Here is a 16607-nt window from a genome sequence, read left to right as displayed (position 1 = left end):
GGCCTTATATACCCCTCTCACAGCCCTCAGAGAAAGGTGGAGTAGTGTAGCTCTCAGTGCTATGGAGGATTCTGTTGTGTAATCCATAGACAGCCCTGGGGAGGTTACTGTAAATTATGCTGTGGGCTGTACTCACTGCGGTAGCAACCTCAAATCTGCCCTCTGTCTCTCCCTGGATTGCATCTTCTCTGTTGTGCCTCCCTGTCCCAGATCACTGCATGAGTTCATTGCTATTCCTATATGCAAATTTATGCCAGAAACTGACAATACTAGTAGATTACACCTATTTCATTCTGAAGGATCCCAAAGTGCTAAACATATAGTCATTAGTCACCCAACAATGAAAGGCAGCAAGCTTTCTACAGTAGCAACACTATCCAATAATCTTTAGGTAGGGAAGTGAAGAAGAATTTATCCAGGAATAAACTCAGCAGGAATCTAGGAAGGCAGAATGTAATCACCCAGCATGAAAGGAGACTGGATTTAGCACCCCCTGGTGTTACAAAAAGTGTCATGGGATTTTAATTGAGCCTATGTGTTCCAGGCTTTGGTGTTACATATTATCAAAAGATGCTGGGTAAAATTTTCAGGAGCGCCTCACAGCCAGATTTTTAGAGGTATATAGTCACTTAAAGATGCCTATAGGTGCCTAGCAGGATTTTCCTAAAGGTCCTAGGTGTTTTTTAAAATCCTAGTAGGTGTCTACCTGCATATTCAGGCATCTAAATTCCTTTAAAAATCTGTCCCTAAGTGAGTTAGGAGACTAATTCCTATTTTCAAAAGTGACTTTGGCACTTAAAATTCAGATCCTCAACTATTTAAACACCTAGCTCCCACTGATTTTTAGATTGATTTCAGTGGGAGTTAGGTGCCTATATACCTTCGAGGACCTGGGCCTTAGTCTTTCAATGAAATTGCAGCTCTTGAGTACCTAAGTCACTTTTGAAAATGGCACTTAGGCACTTTTGAAAATTTTACCCAATACCATTAAGCACAGAACACTTGAGCATCAAGCTGAGAGACTGATACAATGATTATTCAGAGGAAAGAATATCACTGACCGAGTCATGTGACTAACATGATTTCCTGGAGTAACCTGATCTCACGTCTGAAAACTGACCAGGTCCACTTAAACAGCATAATTTCACACTGCAATTTATCCCTCACTAATCAATGTCCATTAACGGAAAAGTATTCCCTGAAGCAGGCCAGAATGCTACTGGCTTCTACAATATTATAGCAGAGTGATTCTACCCATTACCTGCCCGTCGGAATATCCCCTGAAGTTAGGGTATTGCTTTTCCTAGGTCGCGGGTCCACTCGACTTGGGGTGGAGATCACCAAAAGGTCTTGAAGGCTGAACTGGGGACAATTTGTTTTTTGGAATACTGTTTGGGCACTCTGAAGTTTCGTTTGTCTCTTGTCTGAGGAGTTTCTGCTACTCAGATGGATTCTCCTGGAGTGGAAAGCACTTTCTGTGTAAACAAAAGTCAGATTTATATTCTGCAATCAATTTGCACCCCAGACCTCTTTTCCTAATGTCCATGTCTATGTATCTGAATCTGAGATACAAAGGGAGAAGAGATAGAGGGACAGAGAGTAAGAATACTGTAGGGGCAGATCTGCTGTATTCTTACACTTCGACTTGCGGGTATGCTAAGATTTCCTCTTGTGTTGCAATAATGTACGTTTGAGGCACACTGGGACTATCACCCTGTGTTTCCCCAGAGATGCACTAGGCACTTAGATGATATGATACAAATGTACTCCATGAAGATGACACTCACGTGGTCTATTGATGAGATGAGGGTGGTGGCGAAAAGGGAATATTATGGCCTTCTCTCCCGGTGCGAAACTGAGTTTGCTGAAGAATTCTGACAAGATAGGTTTCTTGTCTATTTCAGGCTCTAACAAGTTTTTGTGTGATCTATGGACTTTTGAGTATGAGGCCAAGTTCTCCCTGACATGGGGCTGGTGTTGCTTTCTCTGGCATCCAAATGGCACCAAAATCTGAGTGACTGTGCTTTCACAGTAAACCACGCCAGTTGCTGTTGTGATTGCAGCCCGAGGCTGAGCCAATATTGGGAAAGGCTTTGAAGAGGAATGAATTGGATTATCAGATACCCTGGAACAATCCACTGGTGTTTGGAGCTGGAGGGGAAAATCAGAAAGATCAAGTTAATGAGGGGCAAGAGTCAGACTTAGCCCGATGGTACCTAGGACCAAAACTTTTCTAGTGGCCCCAGCAGTTTCTACTGGATTTGAAATTTGATTATTATTTAAAAAACTAAAGGCCGGATTCTCTTTTATGCTAATGCCCCCTTTACATTACTGTAGTGGAGTTTAGGAGCTACAAAGGGGGCAGAAACAACCGCAGAGAAATACCCCAGTTTATGGGGTTCCCAGGCCAGTGCAGAGCTGTCTCTATAGGAGAGAGGCAGTGAAGTGGGCACACTGGAGGAGGGAGGGGACAGTCTTAGCATACTGTTCTCCAGATATTATCACCTCTCACAGGGCCCATTTGGGGCTGCTGCAGCCAGAGCATAGGTTGGAGAATCCTTGAGGCTGCTATATTTATGCGGGAGGTTAGGCAGGCCAACAGCTGCTCCAAGATTCAACTGGGGAGCGTACTGCCTTAAAGTCATGTTTGCACCCACTTCCATTCCTTTGTGAAGCATAGGTTTGGAGAAACAGAGATTCAAGGTCTAAATTTTTAGCCCTTATGACTGAGGAGATAACTTCCAGCTTATGTAATGTAGCATTGTCTGAATGAAATGTCTTCAGAAAAACAGAAGAAAAATTAGTAAATTGTAAACTATCCCATTAACCTCAGCGGTGCTCCCTTGCTCATGAAGCTATATGCCGGACACCTTGACAGCACCAAGGAATGATTCAACTACCATGTCAGCAGGTGCAGAATGACAGTTGAATATACTTTTGGAAGAAAAATTAGTAAAAACTATCCCATTAACCTCAATGGGGTGCTGACTTTGCACTCTAATGATAATTTAAATGTCAACATTAATCATTTCACTGCTGCTGATTTTAGGAGCAACACCTAGCTATTCTGAGATTGTGGGAGGATCTGGCTTGCACACTACCACCACATTTTTTGTCCTGCTCTGACATCTGACTTATCTGATCATTGCTGACAAGGACTGATTTTGTAGCTACTGTGTAATCAGAATGGGCGGTATATTGATCCTGTTGTTTAACATACTAGAGTAGTTTCCATTAGAATTATACCCTTTGTAGAATAACAGAATTATAGAAATGTAGGGCTGGAAGGGACCTCAAGAGGTCATCAAGTCCAGCCCCTTGCACTTAGGCAAGACCAAGTAAATCTAAACCTCCTCAGACAGACGTTTGCCCAACCAGTTCTTTACAAACTCCAGTGATGGGCATTCCATAACCTCCCTTGGAAGTCTATTAAATAATTTAACTCTCTTTATAGTTAGCAAGTTTTTCATAATATTTCATTTAAATCCACCTTGCTGCAGATTAAGTCCATTACTACTTGTCCTAGCGTCAGTAGACTTGGAAAATAGTTGATCACCATCCTCTTTATAACAGCCCTTAACATATTTGAAGACTGTTATCAGATCCCTCTTCAATCTTCTTTTCTCAAGGCTAAACAAGCCCAGGTTTTTTAACTTTTCCTCATAGGTCAGGCTTTCTAAACCTTTTATCATTTTTGTTGCTCTCCTCAGGACTCTCTCCAATTTGTGTACCTCTTTCTCAAAGTATGGTGCCCAAAATTGGACATAGTACTTCAGTTGAAGGTTCATCAATGCCAACTATAGTGGAACAATTACCTCTCATGTCTTACATACAACACTCCAGTTAATACACCCATAGTGACATCAGCCTTTCGTATTCAACATGTGATCCACTATAACCCCTACATCCTTTTCTGCAGTACCACCACCTAGCCAGTTATTCCCCATTTAGTAGCTGTGCATTTGATTTTTCATTTCTAAGTATAGTACTTTGCACTTTATTGAATTTCATCTTGTTGATTTCAGACATTTCTCCAATTTATCAAGGTCATTTTAAATTCTAATCCTGTCCTCTAAAGTGCTGGCAACCCCTCTCATCTTGTTATCATCTGCAGATTTTATAGGCATACTCTTTACTCCATTATCCAAGCCATTAATGAAAATACTGAACAGTACTGGACCCAGGACTACTCCTGCAGGGTCCCACTAGATAACAACCTCCCAGTTTGACAGCAAACCGTTGATATCTTCTCTTGGAATACAGTCTTTCAACAAGTTGTGCACCCACCATTTAGTAATTTAATCTGGACCATATTTCCCTAGTTTGCTTATGAGAACGTTGGATGTGATCATGTCAAAAGCCTTACTAAAATTAAGATATATCATGTCTACTGCTTCTCCCTTATCCACTATGCCAGTAACTCTGTCAAAGCAAATTAGATTGGTTTGGAATGATTTGTTCTTGACAAATTCATGTTGACGCTATTCCTTATACCACTATTATCCTCTACGTGCTTGCAAATTGAATGTTTAATAATTTGTTCCGGTATCATTCGGGTATCAAAGTTAGGCTGACTGGTCTATAATTCCCTGGGTCCTCTTTATTCCCCTTTTTAAAGGTAGGTACTATGTTTGCCCTGCTCCAATCCTCCGGGATCTCATCCATCCTCCGTGATTTCTCAAAGATAATTGCTAATGGTTCTGATACTGCTTAAACTTGTTCCTTAAGTACCATATGATGACTTTCATCAGGATCTGCTGACTTGAATATATCTAATTTACCTAAATATTCTTTAATCTGTTCTTTCCCTGTTTTGGCAGTCCTTCTCCCCTGTTAATATTAATTGTGTTGAGCATATGCTAGCATTAAACTCTTCAGTGAGCCTGAAGCAAAGTAGGCAACAGAGTTTGTAGGCTGGCTCTGGGGCCCACATTAAGTGTCATTTCCAGTCTGAGATGGATGTTTGAATGGACTGGAGATAGAAATATAGGCAAACTACTACAAATATATACTTACTAGTGTTCTGCTACTTACTATTAATCTTATGTTCATATCTGCTGCAGAGTGATGACCATGTACTGTGTGGTCCCTCAGGTCAGGGTTGGAGCTGTACTGGTCCGGGGCACTAGTTGAGTTCTGCACTATCAAGTTTGGCATGGAGCTGTAGTGCTGTACTGCTTGTTTTTCACGTGCATCTGAATACTCGTGAGTTTTGGTGTGCTCTTTTTGTGGGATGCTTGATTCCCCGTTAACTATTTCTTTCTTTGTTTCTTTTTCACCTGAGAAACTCTGAAGCAGAAGAGGAGTGCCAGGTCCTGACTCTGAACAAAGATAATGCTGAGAATGGAAAAAAATAAATTAAATCTCATATGAATAAAAAGCAATGCTGTTGTCAGAAGAAGAGCTGGGGCCAGTTTCTCTGGTGTAAACAGCACAAAAGGGCCATATTCTGGTTGTAAATGGCCAGTGGAGAATTTCCCTTGTGGAGGGGAAATCTCCATTTGTATAAACCTAGGGGAGGCATGTCCAGTGCCACATGACCCCTCACCAATCTGGTATAGGGGGACTGCTGAGGAAAGGAGGAAACATTTTGGTAGTGTGGCACAGGAGAGCTCCACTGCACCAATCCTCTACTGGCATAAGGTCCCTTAGAGATTTTATGCCAGAAATAAAGTTAGAAAAACACACTAATTGATGCTGTAACTGGATCCCTGGTGGACCACCTCTGTGTCGGGCTGACCTCAGACAGGGGAGAAATGAGCACCAGTTATCTTGTCTTCAGCAGTGTTTTTAGAAAACACTTCTGATGTCTGACAAAAGGTGACAACCAGATCTAGGCGACGATATTTGCTTATAAGATGCACATATTTGCCTACATGAAAAGTCTGTAGATGATTAGCCTAGGGTCCCTCACCTGCATGAGTGGAGAAAATTGAAAGTTTGTGAACACCAGTGGAGTCTTTTTATATATAATATGCCCATCACCATTATTATCCCATCTCATTAGTTTTCTTGTGGATGTTCTATTTCTGACCTTCGAACTTCTATTTCCCATGCCCCAAGAAGTAGGAGAATTAGTGAAAAATCAACTGAATCTTCCCCTTGCATTATACCTGTCTTAATCCTTGTGCTGTAGCTGTCCTGCTCACTAACTTCTGTTTGAAAGTCTTTATCTTCTCAGACCCAGACTCCCCCAGCAGCTCTATCTTCTTCTCTCGCAAATGGGCTGTTTTCTGCTCGTGCTTCATTCGCAGCTCCTGTAGCTGCAGCCTGTAGATAGAGATACAAATGGGTCCTAACAGGTCTAAAATAGTTCTGATGATACAAGTCCCACGGACTGGATCTTGGCTACAAATTCTGCCTTATATGGAACAAGTCTGGCCAGATCTCGAGGCAACATGATTCAGAGTATTGAGCTCTGCGCTAAACTCAGGAACTCTGGAATTCTAATCCTTGCTTTGACATGGATTTGTGAGCCAGTCACTTAACCTTTGTGTGTCCATTTCACCACCTGTCAGATTAGGATTGATAATGCTCATTTACCTATCTGACAGGGCCATCTCAAAGAACCATCAGTTAATGTAAAGTGCTATGTAAGTGATGGCTATTATTATTTAACATGAATTCAGAATGCATCCTCCACCCTACCTAATGAAAACTGAGCTGGAAATCCTCCTTACCTAGCATGTTCTTCTCGTGCCCTGGAAGCTGCAGTCTCCTGAAAGAGTGAATTGTTGTGCTGGAAAAACTTATCATATTTGTCCAAATCAGATTTGGGGTAAATTCTGCGAAAGCCACCTAGGTTTTTCTCCTCATATTTCTCAGCTTGTTTCAACCAAGTGGCTTGGCAGTTTCTATACTTCTCAGCCCTGAAAAAAAAAATTCAGGTATAACCATTAACAAATCATGTGGGATACAGGCTTGGTACTAGGAATTTATGTTGCTATAACTACATTACTCACATCCCTGAGCAAAGCAGTTATACCGACCTGACTCCCAGTCATTGGGATGGCTTCTGTCATTGACATAGCTACTACCTCTCTGGGAGGTGGAGTACCGGAGTCGACGGGAGAGTGCTCCGCAGTCGATTTTTCGTGTCTAGACTAGACACAATAAATCGACCCGGTCATAGATATAAAGGGAAGGGTAAACACCTTTAAATCCCTCCTGGCCAGAGGAAAAACCCTTTCACCTGTAAAGCGTTAAGAAGCTAGGATAACCTCGCTGGCACCTGACCAAAATGACCAATGAGGAGCTGGAAGGGGGGAGAAACAAAGGTTCTCTCTGTCTGTGTGTTGCTTTTGCCGGGACCAGAGCAGGAATGCAGGTCAGAACTCCTGTAAAGGGCTAATAAGCAATCTAGTTAGATATGCGTTAGATTCTGTTTTGTTTAAATGGCTGATAAAATAAGTTGTGCTGAATGGAATGTATATTCCTGTTTTTGTGTCTTTTTGTAACTTAAGGTTTTGCCTAGAGGGATTCTCTATGTTTTGAATCTGATTACCCTGTAAGGTATTTACCATCCTGATTTTACAGAGGTGATTCTTTTACTTTTTCTTCAATTAAAATTCTTCTTTTAAGAACCTGATTGTTTTTTCATTGTTCTTAAGATCCAAGGGTTTGGGTCTGTGTTCACCTATGCAAATTGGTGAGGATTTTTATCAAGCCTTCACCAGGAAAGGGGGTGTAGGGTTTGGGAGGATTCTGGGGGGAAAGACATTTCCAAGCAGGCTCTTTCCCTGTTATATATTTGTTAGACGCTTGGTGGTGGCAGCAATAAAGTCCAGGGGCAAAAGGAAAAATAGTTTGTACCTTGGGGAAGTTTTTACCTAAGCTGGTAAAAATAAGCTTAGGGGGTTTTTCATGCAGGTCCCTATATCTGTACCCTAGAGTTCAGAGTGGGGAAGGAACCTTGACATGGTGGCAGAGCGGTGGGATTAACTTGAAATCATTTTGAGATCAATATACTTTCAAAGCTGGAGGGGGAGAGAACCTTTATTTCTCCCCTCCTCCAGGTTTGAAAGTATCTTGTCTCCTCATTGGTCATTTTGGTCAGTGCCAGCGAGGTTATCCTAGCTTCTTAACCCTTTACGGGTGAAAGTGTTTTTCCTCTGGCCAGGAGGGATTTAAAGGTGTTTACCCTTCCCTTTATATTTATGACAGACCCCCACTGGATCGATCACTGCCCCTTGATCCAGCAGGTAATGTAGACAAGCCCATAGCTACCATCTCTCCAGGAGGTGGAGTACCTACGCCAACAGGAGAAGCCTTCCCTTCAGTATAGGTAGCATCTTCACTGAAGCACTACAGCGGCGCAGCTGCAGCATTTGAAGTGTAGCCAAACCCTCGGAGAAATCTCCAGAGCAGGAGTTATTTTCATTTCACACTGTAATTGCATCCCTAATCCTGTCTTCTTAGTTTTGGTGAAATGTAGAATGGTTCTCATTTATCTTCCTACATAACCTATAACATAAATTTAAAGATTATCTGCAAAGGCAAAAAAAAATGAGCTTGTCTTTCTGGTTTCCCTATGGTTGTTAATGAGGGCCTGAAATTTTATTTTATTTTTTGCTTGTTTTTTACATTAGAAATTCAGGAACTGTCTAAGCTGGAAGACTCTATGATGACTAAAGAACTAGTTAAATGATGCCATCACAACAACCAACAAAGTGAAAGATGAGCTATCAAGAGGGGAAGGAATTTTTTGTCAGGTTATTTTTGTTACTTTAAATGAATTGTTCAATGAAATGTTAATTAACATTTTGAATAAAGGAATACTTCGTTAAACATTCAGCACCCTCACTTTTTCAATTCAGTTGTGAAGAGTTTATAGTAAACAGCCCTTACACATCCCAGTGGTGTGCCAACAAACAAGAAAAGACCAGACTTTACATTCCTGGTATTCTGAAGGTTAAAAAAACAAGAAAGAAAAAAACCTTTAAAAATATCTGTGCAGGCCATCTGTATACATCATAAAGAAGCAAAAAAAAAAAAAAAAGGTCATAAACTAATTAAAAAACATTGTTTGCAGGTCACCTTAAAATTATGGCTCACATAATCTGAGGAAATTAGTTGAAGCTGTATGACAACACACCTGGTCTCTTGAGAAGAGCATTGCTTCAGGAGTCTCTCCTTTCCTCGCCGTTTCTCTTCTTCTCGGATTTTTCTCTTGTCACAGGCCCCTAAATTTATCAGAACCAAAGTGTCATATAGCAGCTGGTCCTTCACTTCTTTGTCTAACCAGGAGTCAGTGGTGAAGCTTGGAGAGTGATTCACCTGAAACAACAAGAATGTAATCTATTTGCTGCAGTTGAGATGCGATGGAAATTACAACTCGGGACATTAAATTAGTCTGAAATCTAGATTACTGGGGATTCCAGTTAGAATCTAGAGTTGGCAAGGATCCTTGCCAGACTTCAATGTATGATACAGGTGTATAGTAGGATTCCATGGGCCAAATTCAGAAGTGACATAATGGGTGGGATAGATTTGGGAGAAAACAGGTGCAAGTGGCAGAGTGATGTAGCTTGAACCAATTTAGTACTCAGTGCAAGATCAATAACATATTAATTTGATATGCTGTGAGGACCAAATTCAGGCTCTGGTATTAGCAAATGCAGCTCCCATTGAGGTTAATGGATACCCCTGGAAGATTCTTTTGTGCAAACTGGAGAGTAAGGCTGTCCCCATGAGCTAGATTCCCACATACAGGAACAGATTTAAATTTCAAGGCTACAGATCAATGTGACTGTCTGTGGGAATTACTATTATTAGTTTATCTGCAGTCTAACCCCCTCTGCTGGTCATCCATCAGCTTTCCAAGCTGATGGAATAATGTAGGAAATGCTACAGGATGGACTTTTGTTAGGAGATCTAGAGAAACGACAAAGGCAAAAATCGGTGTTAAGGAAGAGGTTGGCAATAGCAACTCATTTGGCTGAATTTGGCCCCACAGGCAGGGAAGGGTAAAAAAAGGATACCAGTTCATGGTATGGATTTGTTATGAGATCTAAGAGACTTTTGCTGTGGTTCTTACCTCAAGCAACCAGGGTTTGAGTTTGTGATCCAACAGAATATCAAATCCTAATATTTCAAAGCAAGCGCTACCCACAGTGTGGTTGGGGAAGCAAGTGTGATAGTTATGTTTGATAATAGGATGTGCTGATATCAGGGTTTTAATAACAACATCTTCTATATTCCGCCACATCTGGTCGGTATCATAGCTATGCTTCTGCATGTACTTATTAAAGGTGGAGAGCTTCCTATGAAGAAAAAAAGGAAGTTGGTAGCCCATATTAATGGCAAATCAGTTCACAGTAAGCATTTTTCTGTATGTTTCCATGCTGCTTAAGTTAAGCATAGAAATTTGGGCCTCATGGAGATCCACATACCCACAAAAACAAAATAAGGATTAACAGAACGAGTTGTTAGTCAAACTCTTGCATAGATCAATGCAAGAGCTTCTCAGACATTGAGGATGGGAGACACACTAATACGTAGGGTTTCAACCAAATATGCTATGAATGTCAGTGAAGTGTGTCCTGCCTGCCTTTACCATGTTGCTAATAGGGAGAGGATCCCAGATATATGGGAAGGGATTCCCTGTATGAAAAAGAAGAACCATTGTTCTAATTAACCTCTTGCTCTTAGGACAATCCCATGCTTGAAAATTGTATTACTATAACCACATCAGTTGGGGGCAAGGTGATTTTTAATGATATAGTTATACTAGCATGAGCCCTAGCATGGACACAGTTATACTGGTATAAAGGTGCCTTACACTAGTATAATTATTCCTGTTCCTGTATGGGAATGGCTATACCAGCATAAAGCACCTTTATACCAATATAACTGCGTCCACACTAGGGGAGCTGTACAGCTTTAACTTAGAGCAGTACAACTTTCATGTGTAGACCAGGCTTTAGGATAGGAAATGGAGAGAAGCCACACATTATTGGACAGTGACCTAGGCCTTGTCTATACTACGAAATTAGGTCGATTTTATAGAAGTCGATTTTTAGAAACTGATTTTATACAGTCGATTGATCGTTCCCCTCTATTCGACGTTGGTGAGGCCTCATCTGGAGTACTGTGTCCAGTTTTGGGCCCCACACTACAGGAAGAATGTGGAAAAATTGGAAAGAGTCCAGCGGAGGGCAATAAAAATGATTAGGGGACTGGAACACATGACTTATGAGGTGAGGCTGCGGGAACTGGGATTCTTTAGTCTGCAGAACAGAAGAATGAGGGGGGATTTGATAGCTGCTTTCAACTACCTGAAAGAGGGTTCTAAAGAGGATGGATCTAGACTATTCTCAGTGGTAGCTGATGACAGAACAAGGAGTAATGGTCTCAAGTTGCAGTGGGGGAGGTTTTGGTTGGATATTAGGAAAAACTTTTTTACTAGGAGGGTGGTGAAACACTGGAATGTGCTACCTAAGGAGGTGGTGGAATCTCCTTCCTTAGATATTTTTAAGGTCAGGCTTGACAAAGCCCTAGCTGGGATGATTTAGTTGGGGATTGGTCCTGCTTTGAGCAGGGGGTTGGACTAGATGACCTCTTGAGGTCCCTTCCAACCCTGATATTCTATGATTCTATGTCCACACTAGTGCATTAAGTCGGCGGAATGTGTCCTCACTACCGTGGTTAGCATCAACTTACAGAGCTGCCCATTGGAATTCTGAGTTAAGCTCCCAATGCCTGATGGGGCAAAAACATTGTCGTGGGTGGTTTTGGGTACATGTCGTCAGGCCCCCCACCCTCCCTCCCTCCATGAAAGCAATGTCAGACAATAGTTTTGCGCCTTTTTTCCTGGGTTACCCATGCAGATGCCACACCACGGCAAGCATGGAGCCCACTCAGCTCACCGTCACCATATATCTCCTGGGTGCTGCTGGCAGGTGTGGTACTGCATTGCTACACAGCAGCAGCTCCTTGCCTTTGCGGCAGATGATGCAGTAGGACTGACAGCCATTGAACATCCCCTGGGTGCTCCTGGCAGACTTCGGTGAGGTCAATCAGGGGTACCTGGACAGACATGGCTATCTTCCTCTTAGAGCACTGAATGGGAGCCAGAGACTCCAGGTCATTCTCTTCTTTAAGTTTCGTCTCATGGAGATTCAGTCTTGCCTGGAATATCATGCGAGCTGGAGGCTTCTGCCTCAGGCTGCTCTCCCAGCCAGCAGCACTGTGCAGTAACACCTACCCCAGCCTACCCCTTGCTCCCATAGCTCAGGAAGCCTGGACAGTAGCAAGGAGCAGTTCAACTTTAAGATTAAACTCGATAAGTTTATGGAGGAGATGGTATGATGGGATAACATGATTTTGATAATTAATTGATCTTTAACTATTCATGGTAAATAGGCCCAATGGCCTGTGCTGGGATGTTAGATGGGGTGGGATCTGAGTTACTACAGAAAATTCTTTCCTGGGTATCTGGCTGGTGAATCTTGCCTATATGCTCAGGGGTTAGCTGATCGCCATATTTGGGGTCGGGAAGGAATTTTCCTCCAGGGCAGATTCAAAGAGGCCCTGGAGGTTTTTCGCCTTCCTCTGTAGCATGGGGCACGGGTCATTTGCTGGAGGATTCTCTGCTCCTTGAAGTCTTTAAACCATGATTTGAGGACTTCAATAGCTCAGAAATAGGTGAGAGGTTTTTCGCAGGAGTGGGTGGGTGAGATTCTGTGGCTTGCGTTGTGCAGGAGGTCGGACTAGATGATCATAATGGTCCCTTCTCACCTTAGTATCTATGAATCTATACGCTGAGCAAGTGAAGAATGGTGGTAGAATGTGCCTTTGGACATTTAAAAGCTCGCTGGCACTGTCTGCCGACTAGATCAGACCTCAGCGCAACCAACATTCCCATTGTTATTGCTGCTTGCTGTGTGCTCCATAATATCTGTGAGAGTAAGGGGGAGACATTTATGGCGGGGTGGGAGGTTGAGGCAAATTGCCTGGCGTCCAATTTTGAGCAGCCAGACACCAGGGTGAAGAGCACAGTAAGGCGTGCTGTGCATCAGAGAGGCTTTGAAAAACCAGTTTCATGACTGGCCAGGCTTCGTGTGACAGTTGTGTGTGTTTCTCCTTGATGCAAACCCACCCCCTTTCTTGATTTTAATTCCCTGTAAGCCAACCACCCTGCCCCCTTCGAAATGAAGTAACTATTGTTTTGAAACCATGCATTCTTTCTTTATTAATTAAAAAAAATGAGATAACGGACAAGGTAGCCTGGGTGGGGTGGGGGAGGAGGGAAGGACAAGGCCACATTGCTTATTGTAGCTACACTAAAAATCAAACTGTTTGAATGACAGCCTTCTATTGCTTGGGCCATCCTCTGGAGTGAAGTGGCTGGGAGCCTGGAGCCTCCCCACCCCCGTGTTCTTGGGCGTCTGGGTGAAGAGGCTATGGAACATGGGGAGGAGGGTAGGCGGTTATACAGTGGATGCAGCGGGGGTCTGTGCTCTTGTTGACTTTCCTGCAGCTCCAACAGATGCTTCATCATGTCCGTTTGCTCCCCCAACAGATGCTTCATCATGTCCATTTGCTCTCCCATTAGCCTCAGCATCATGTCCTGCCTCTGCTCTTCATGCTCACTTAATTTTTTCCTGGCCTCTGCCACTGAATGCCTCCATGCATTAAGTTGTGCCCTACCAGTGCGGGAGGACTGCATGAGCTCAGAAAACATGTCATTGCAAGTGCGTTTTTTTCGCCTTCTAATCTGCGATAACCTCAGGGATGGAGATGATAGGGGGAGCGTAGAAACATTCTACGCTCTACGATTCTGGGGGGACTGCATGATCACCTGTGCTGCTGAGTGCTCCTGAGTTCGCCATGCTAACCAAACAGGAAATGAAATTCAAAATTTCCCGGGGCTTTTCCTGTGTACCTGGCTAGTGCATTGGAGTTCAAAGTGCTGTCCAGAGCAGTCACAATGGAGCACTCTGGGATAGCTCCTGGAGGCCAATACCGTTGATTTGCATCAGCACTACCCCAAATTTGACCCAGCAAGGTCGATTTTAGCGCTACTCCCCTAGTTGGGGGGGAGTACAGAAGTCGATTTTAAGAGCCCTTTAGGTCGATGGAACAGGGTTCGTTGTGTGGACGCAGTCATTTTTAAATCGACCTAATGCGACTAAATTTAACCTAACCCTGTAGTGTAGACCAGGCCCAAGGCATTGCTCCAAGACAATTCATACTAGTGAAGCCTTTCTGGCACCAACAGAGCACTGCAGAAGAAACATTGGCACCACTGGAGTTCCTGCTGCTATTGGCAAAGAGCAATACTGCTAAGAAGAAATGGATACCACTGAGGTCCTAGTGGCAATGGACAGGGTACTATGTAGAAACAGCTAGAAACATGGTGAAAAGAAAAGAAAAGGACTGGGAGAAGAATGTGGGCAAGAGGAAAAACCTGACTGATCATTATATATAGATTTATCTACATTAGACAGCCAAACATAACCACCAAGGACAATAAACAGAGTAATGTAATCCAGAAGCACCAGTTGCAACAAATGCATTGGTATTTCCAATTTGAAGGACAGTTCACTTTTTTTTCTCCTGCTTCTGGCCTCTCACTAATATTCATCTCAGCTTCTTTAAATTATTTATATAACCAATGACACAAAATACACTCTTCACTGGCTGCATGGAAAGAAATATTTCCTAAACATATATGAAAAAAGTGTGAAAATGCATATGAAGATTCATGAGAACAGACTAACATCCCCTGGCTGTGATTAATGTTCTCTCTCTCTTACCTCTTACTTCCAGAATCTTCATCTCGGAGAAAATTAGTACTGTGCTTGTTAATGGAATAATTAGTCAGGTGCATGCAGACGTCATCCTACAAATAAACGAATGGGTTATAAGGTGAGAGAGACATCTGCCTTCTTCACTCTCCCTGTACATGATGATACCTGGTCACACTACTTAATGCAGAAAAAAATCTAAGTACAAGACATTTAATAGCAGTACTTATCTCATCACTCTCATGAACCCAACACAGTCTTAAGATCATTTAAATGGGACCACTTGCATGAGTAAAGTCATTGTGGTATGCTTCCAATGAAGTGAGCTGTAGCTCATGAAAGCTTATGCTCAAATAAATTTGTTAGTCTCTAAGGTGCCACAAGTACTCCTTTTCTTTTTGTGGTATGTAAGTGTTTGCAGGATCAGCCCCTAACTGCCCAGAAACTATTATGTAGTGTTATTGTGTGCTGTTAAACTCTAGCTATGTTCTACCACAGAGGTGGCTGCATTTCAGTGGTGGGTGAGATGATTCATCTATAACCTTACCCATGTCACTTTGATGAAGTGAGGATTAATTATTATTGTTTGTGAAGGGCGTGCAGATCCTCAGATTAAAGGTATCATAGCAGTCCAAAGCATTATTGTTTCTCTGTGCCACTACATTTCAACAGATAGTTCCTGTTGTTATGAATTTGAATGGTGTTAATTTATGTTAACAGGGTTCTTTACTCACCAGATTGCTGTGTGAGGGGTCAGAGTAGGCTGATGTAGCAAAGCGTGCAAGGCCCTCATTATAGACAAATATCCTCAGAGGGTCACATGATGTCACAAGCACATAAATCCTCAGATCAAACTTAAAACGATCAATAATAAAAGGCTGGGAAAGAGAAGATGAAACTGAGTTGCTTATAGTTTGTTTGAAGTACAAGAGGAACATTAGTAACTCATTAACTCGAGACTGAGGTGATGAAAATAGCTGTACAGTCCCACCTACAAGCTGAAAAAACAAAACCAAGACATGCAATCCTTATAACAATACTTAGCACATATACATCACCTTCCTTCATCAAAGTGCTAGACAGATATTCAGTAATTAAGCCTTACAACATTCTTTGGGCGATAACAACACTTCCTTATCTATCTCCATTTTAGAAATTGGGAAACTGTCTGGGTTAAGACATTCCATCCAAGTAAGGGTAATTGCAAACTTTATGCAGAGCGTGATCATTTTAATAAGATCACATGATCAGAACTAGTCATGGACACTTAATAGATCTAGGTGTTCTTAATATGCAAACAAAAATTTACATGTACCCCAGTATCCGGTATATAAGCAATTCTTGCTAGAGTACTTTTCTCTTATAAATGATGTTTCTTATAGTTATTCAAATATTGGGAAATTGGAGAATTTAAGAACAGTAATGTATTCTATCGTACTGAGCACAGCAGCAACACTATAATAGTAATTAAACTAATCCGTCATTGAGTTCTTTACATGTTCTGAGCATTGAACAAACTCATTAATCGTCACATAAAGTCTATGAGGTGGATAGGTCCCCCCCCCATTTTAAAAGTGGGGGGAAACAGACATGGAACAGTGATTTGCTGAAAGCCACACAGTGAGTCAGCACAAGAGAAGATATAAACTCTAGCAGTTCTGAATCCCAGCTCCCCAGACCATGCTTTATCTCTCTAAAAAAAAAATCAGTAATAAATAATAATGAAACATATTCAAAATGAAAGAACAAATCAGAGTAAAAACTTAGGTTCTGGTATTTACATTATAGGTGTCCCAAAGGCACAGGAGATCCCAGAGGCTTGAATGTGGATGTTTCCTTAGGAAGAGAGGGTAATGC

At 42.1% G+C, this 16607-nt stretch overlaps 1 protein-coding gene across 1 annotated transcript in view; it reads right to left on the bottom strand.

Annotated features, from left to right (window-relative positions):
- Positions 1 to 1257: 1257 nt before the first annotated feature.
- The window catches only part of TTLL6 (tubulin tyrosine ligase like 6), a gene marked incomplete at its 3' end in the record, with an annotated part of 29158 nt that continues 13808 nt past the window's right edge, over positions 1258 to 16607 (bottom strand). Inside the window, exons 7-15 of the mRNA XM_084615873.1 lie at positions 15485 to 15628; positions 14760 to 14845; positions 10037 to 10262; positions 9095 to 9276; positions 6681 to 6869; positions 6114 to 6270; positions 5035 to 5337; positions 1788 to 2151; positions 1258 to 1475 (exon numbers count right to left, since the gene is read on the bottom strand). Of these exons, the coding sequence (XP_084471999.1) occupies positions 1258 to 1475; positions 1788 to 2151; positions 5035 to 5337; positions 6114 to 6270; positions 6681 to 6869; positions 9095 to 9276; positions 10037 to 10262; positions 14760 to 14845; positions 15485 to 15628 (1869 nt within the window). The remainder of the gene's footprint in view (positions 1476 to 1787; positions 2152 to 5034; positions 5338 to 6113; positions 6271 to 6680; positions 6870 to 9094; positions 9277 to 10036; positions 10263 to 14759; positions 14846 to 15484; positions 15629 to 16607) is intronic.

Source organism: Lepidochelys olivacea (genome assembly GCF_965140295.1).
Source record: "Lepidochelys olivacea isolate rLepOli2 genome assembly, chromosome: 27".
Lineage (NCBI taxonomy): Eukaryota > Metazoa > Chordata > Testudines > Cheloniidae > Lepidochelys > Lepidochelys olivacea.
Note: the sequence above shows the minus strand (reverse complement) of the source record. Positions and strands in the feature narration are given on the sequence as shown.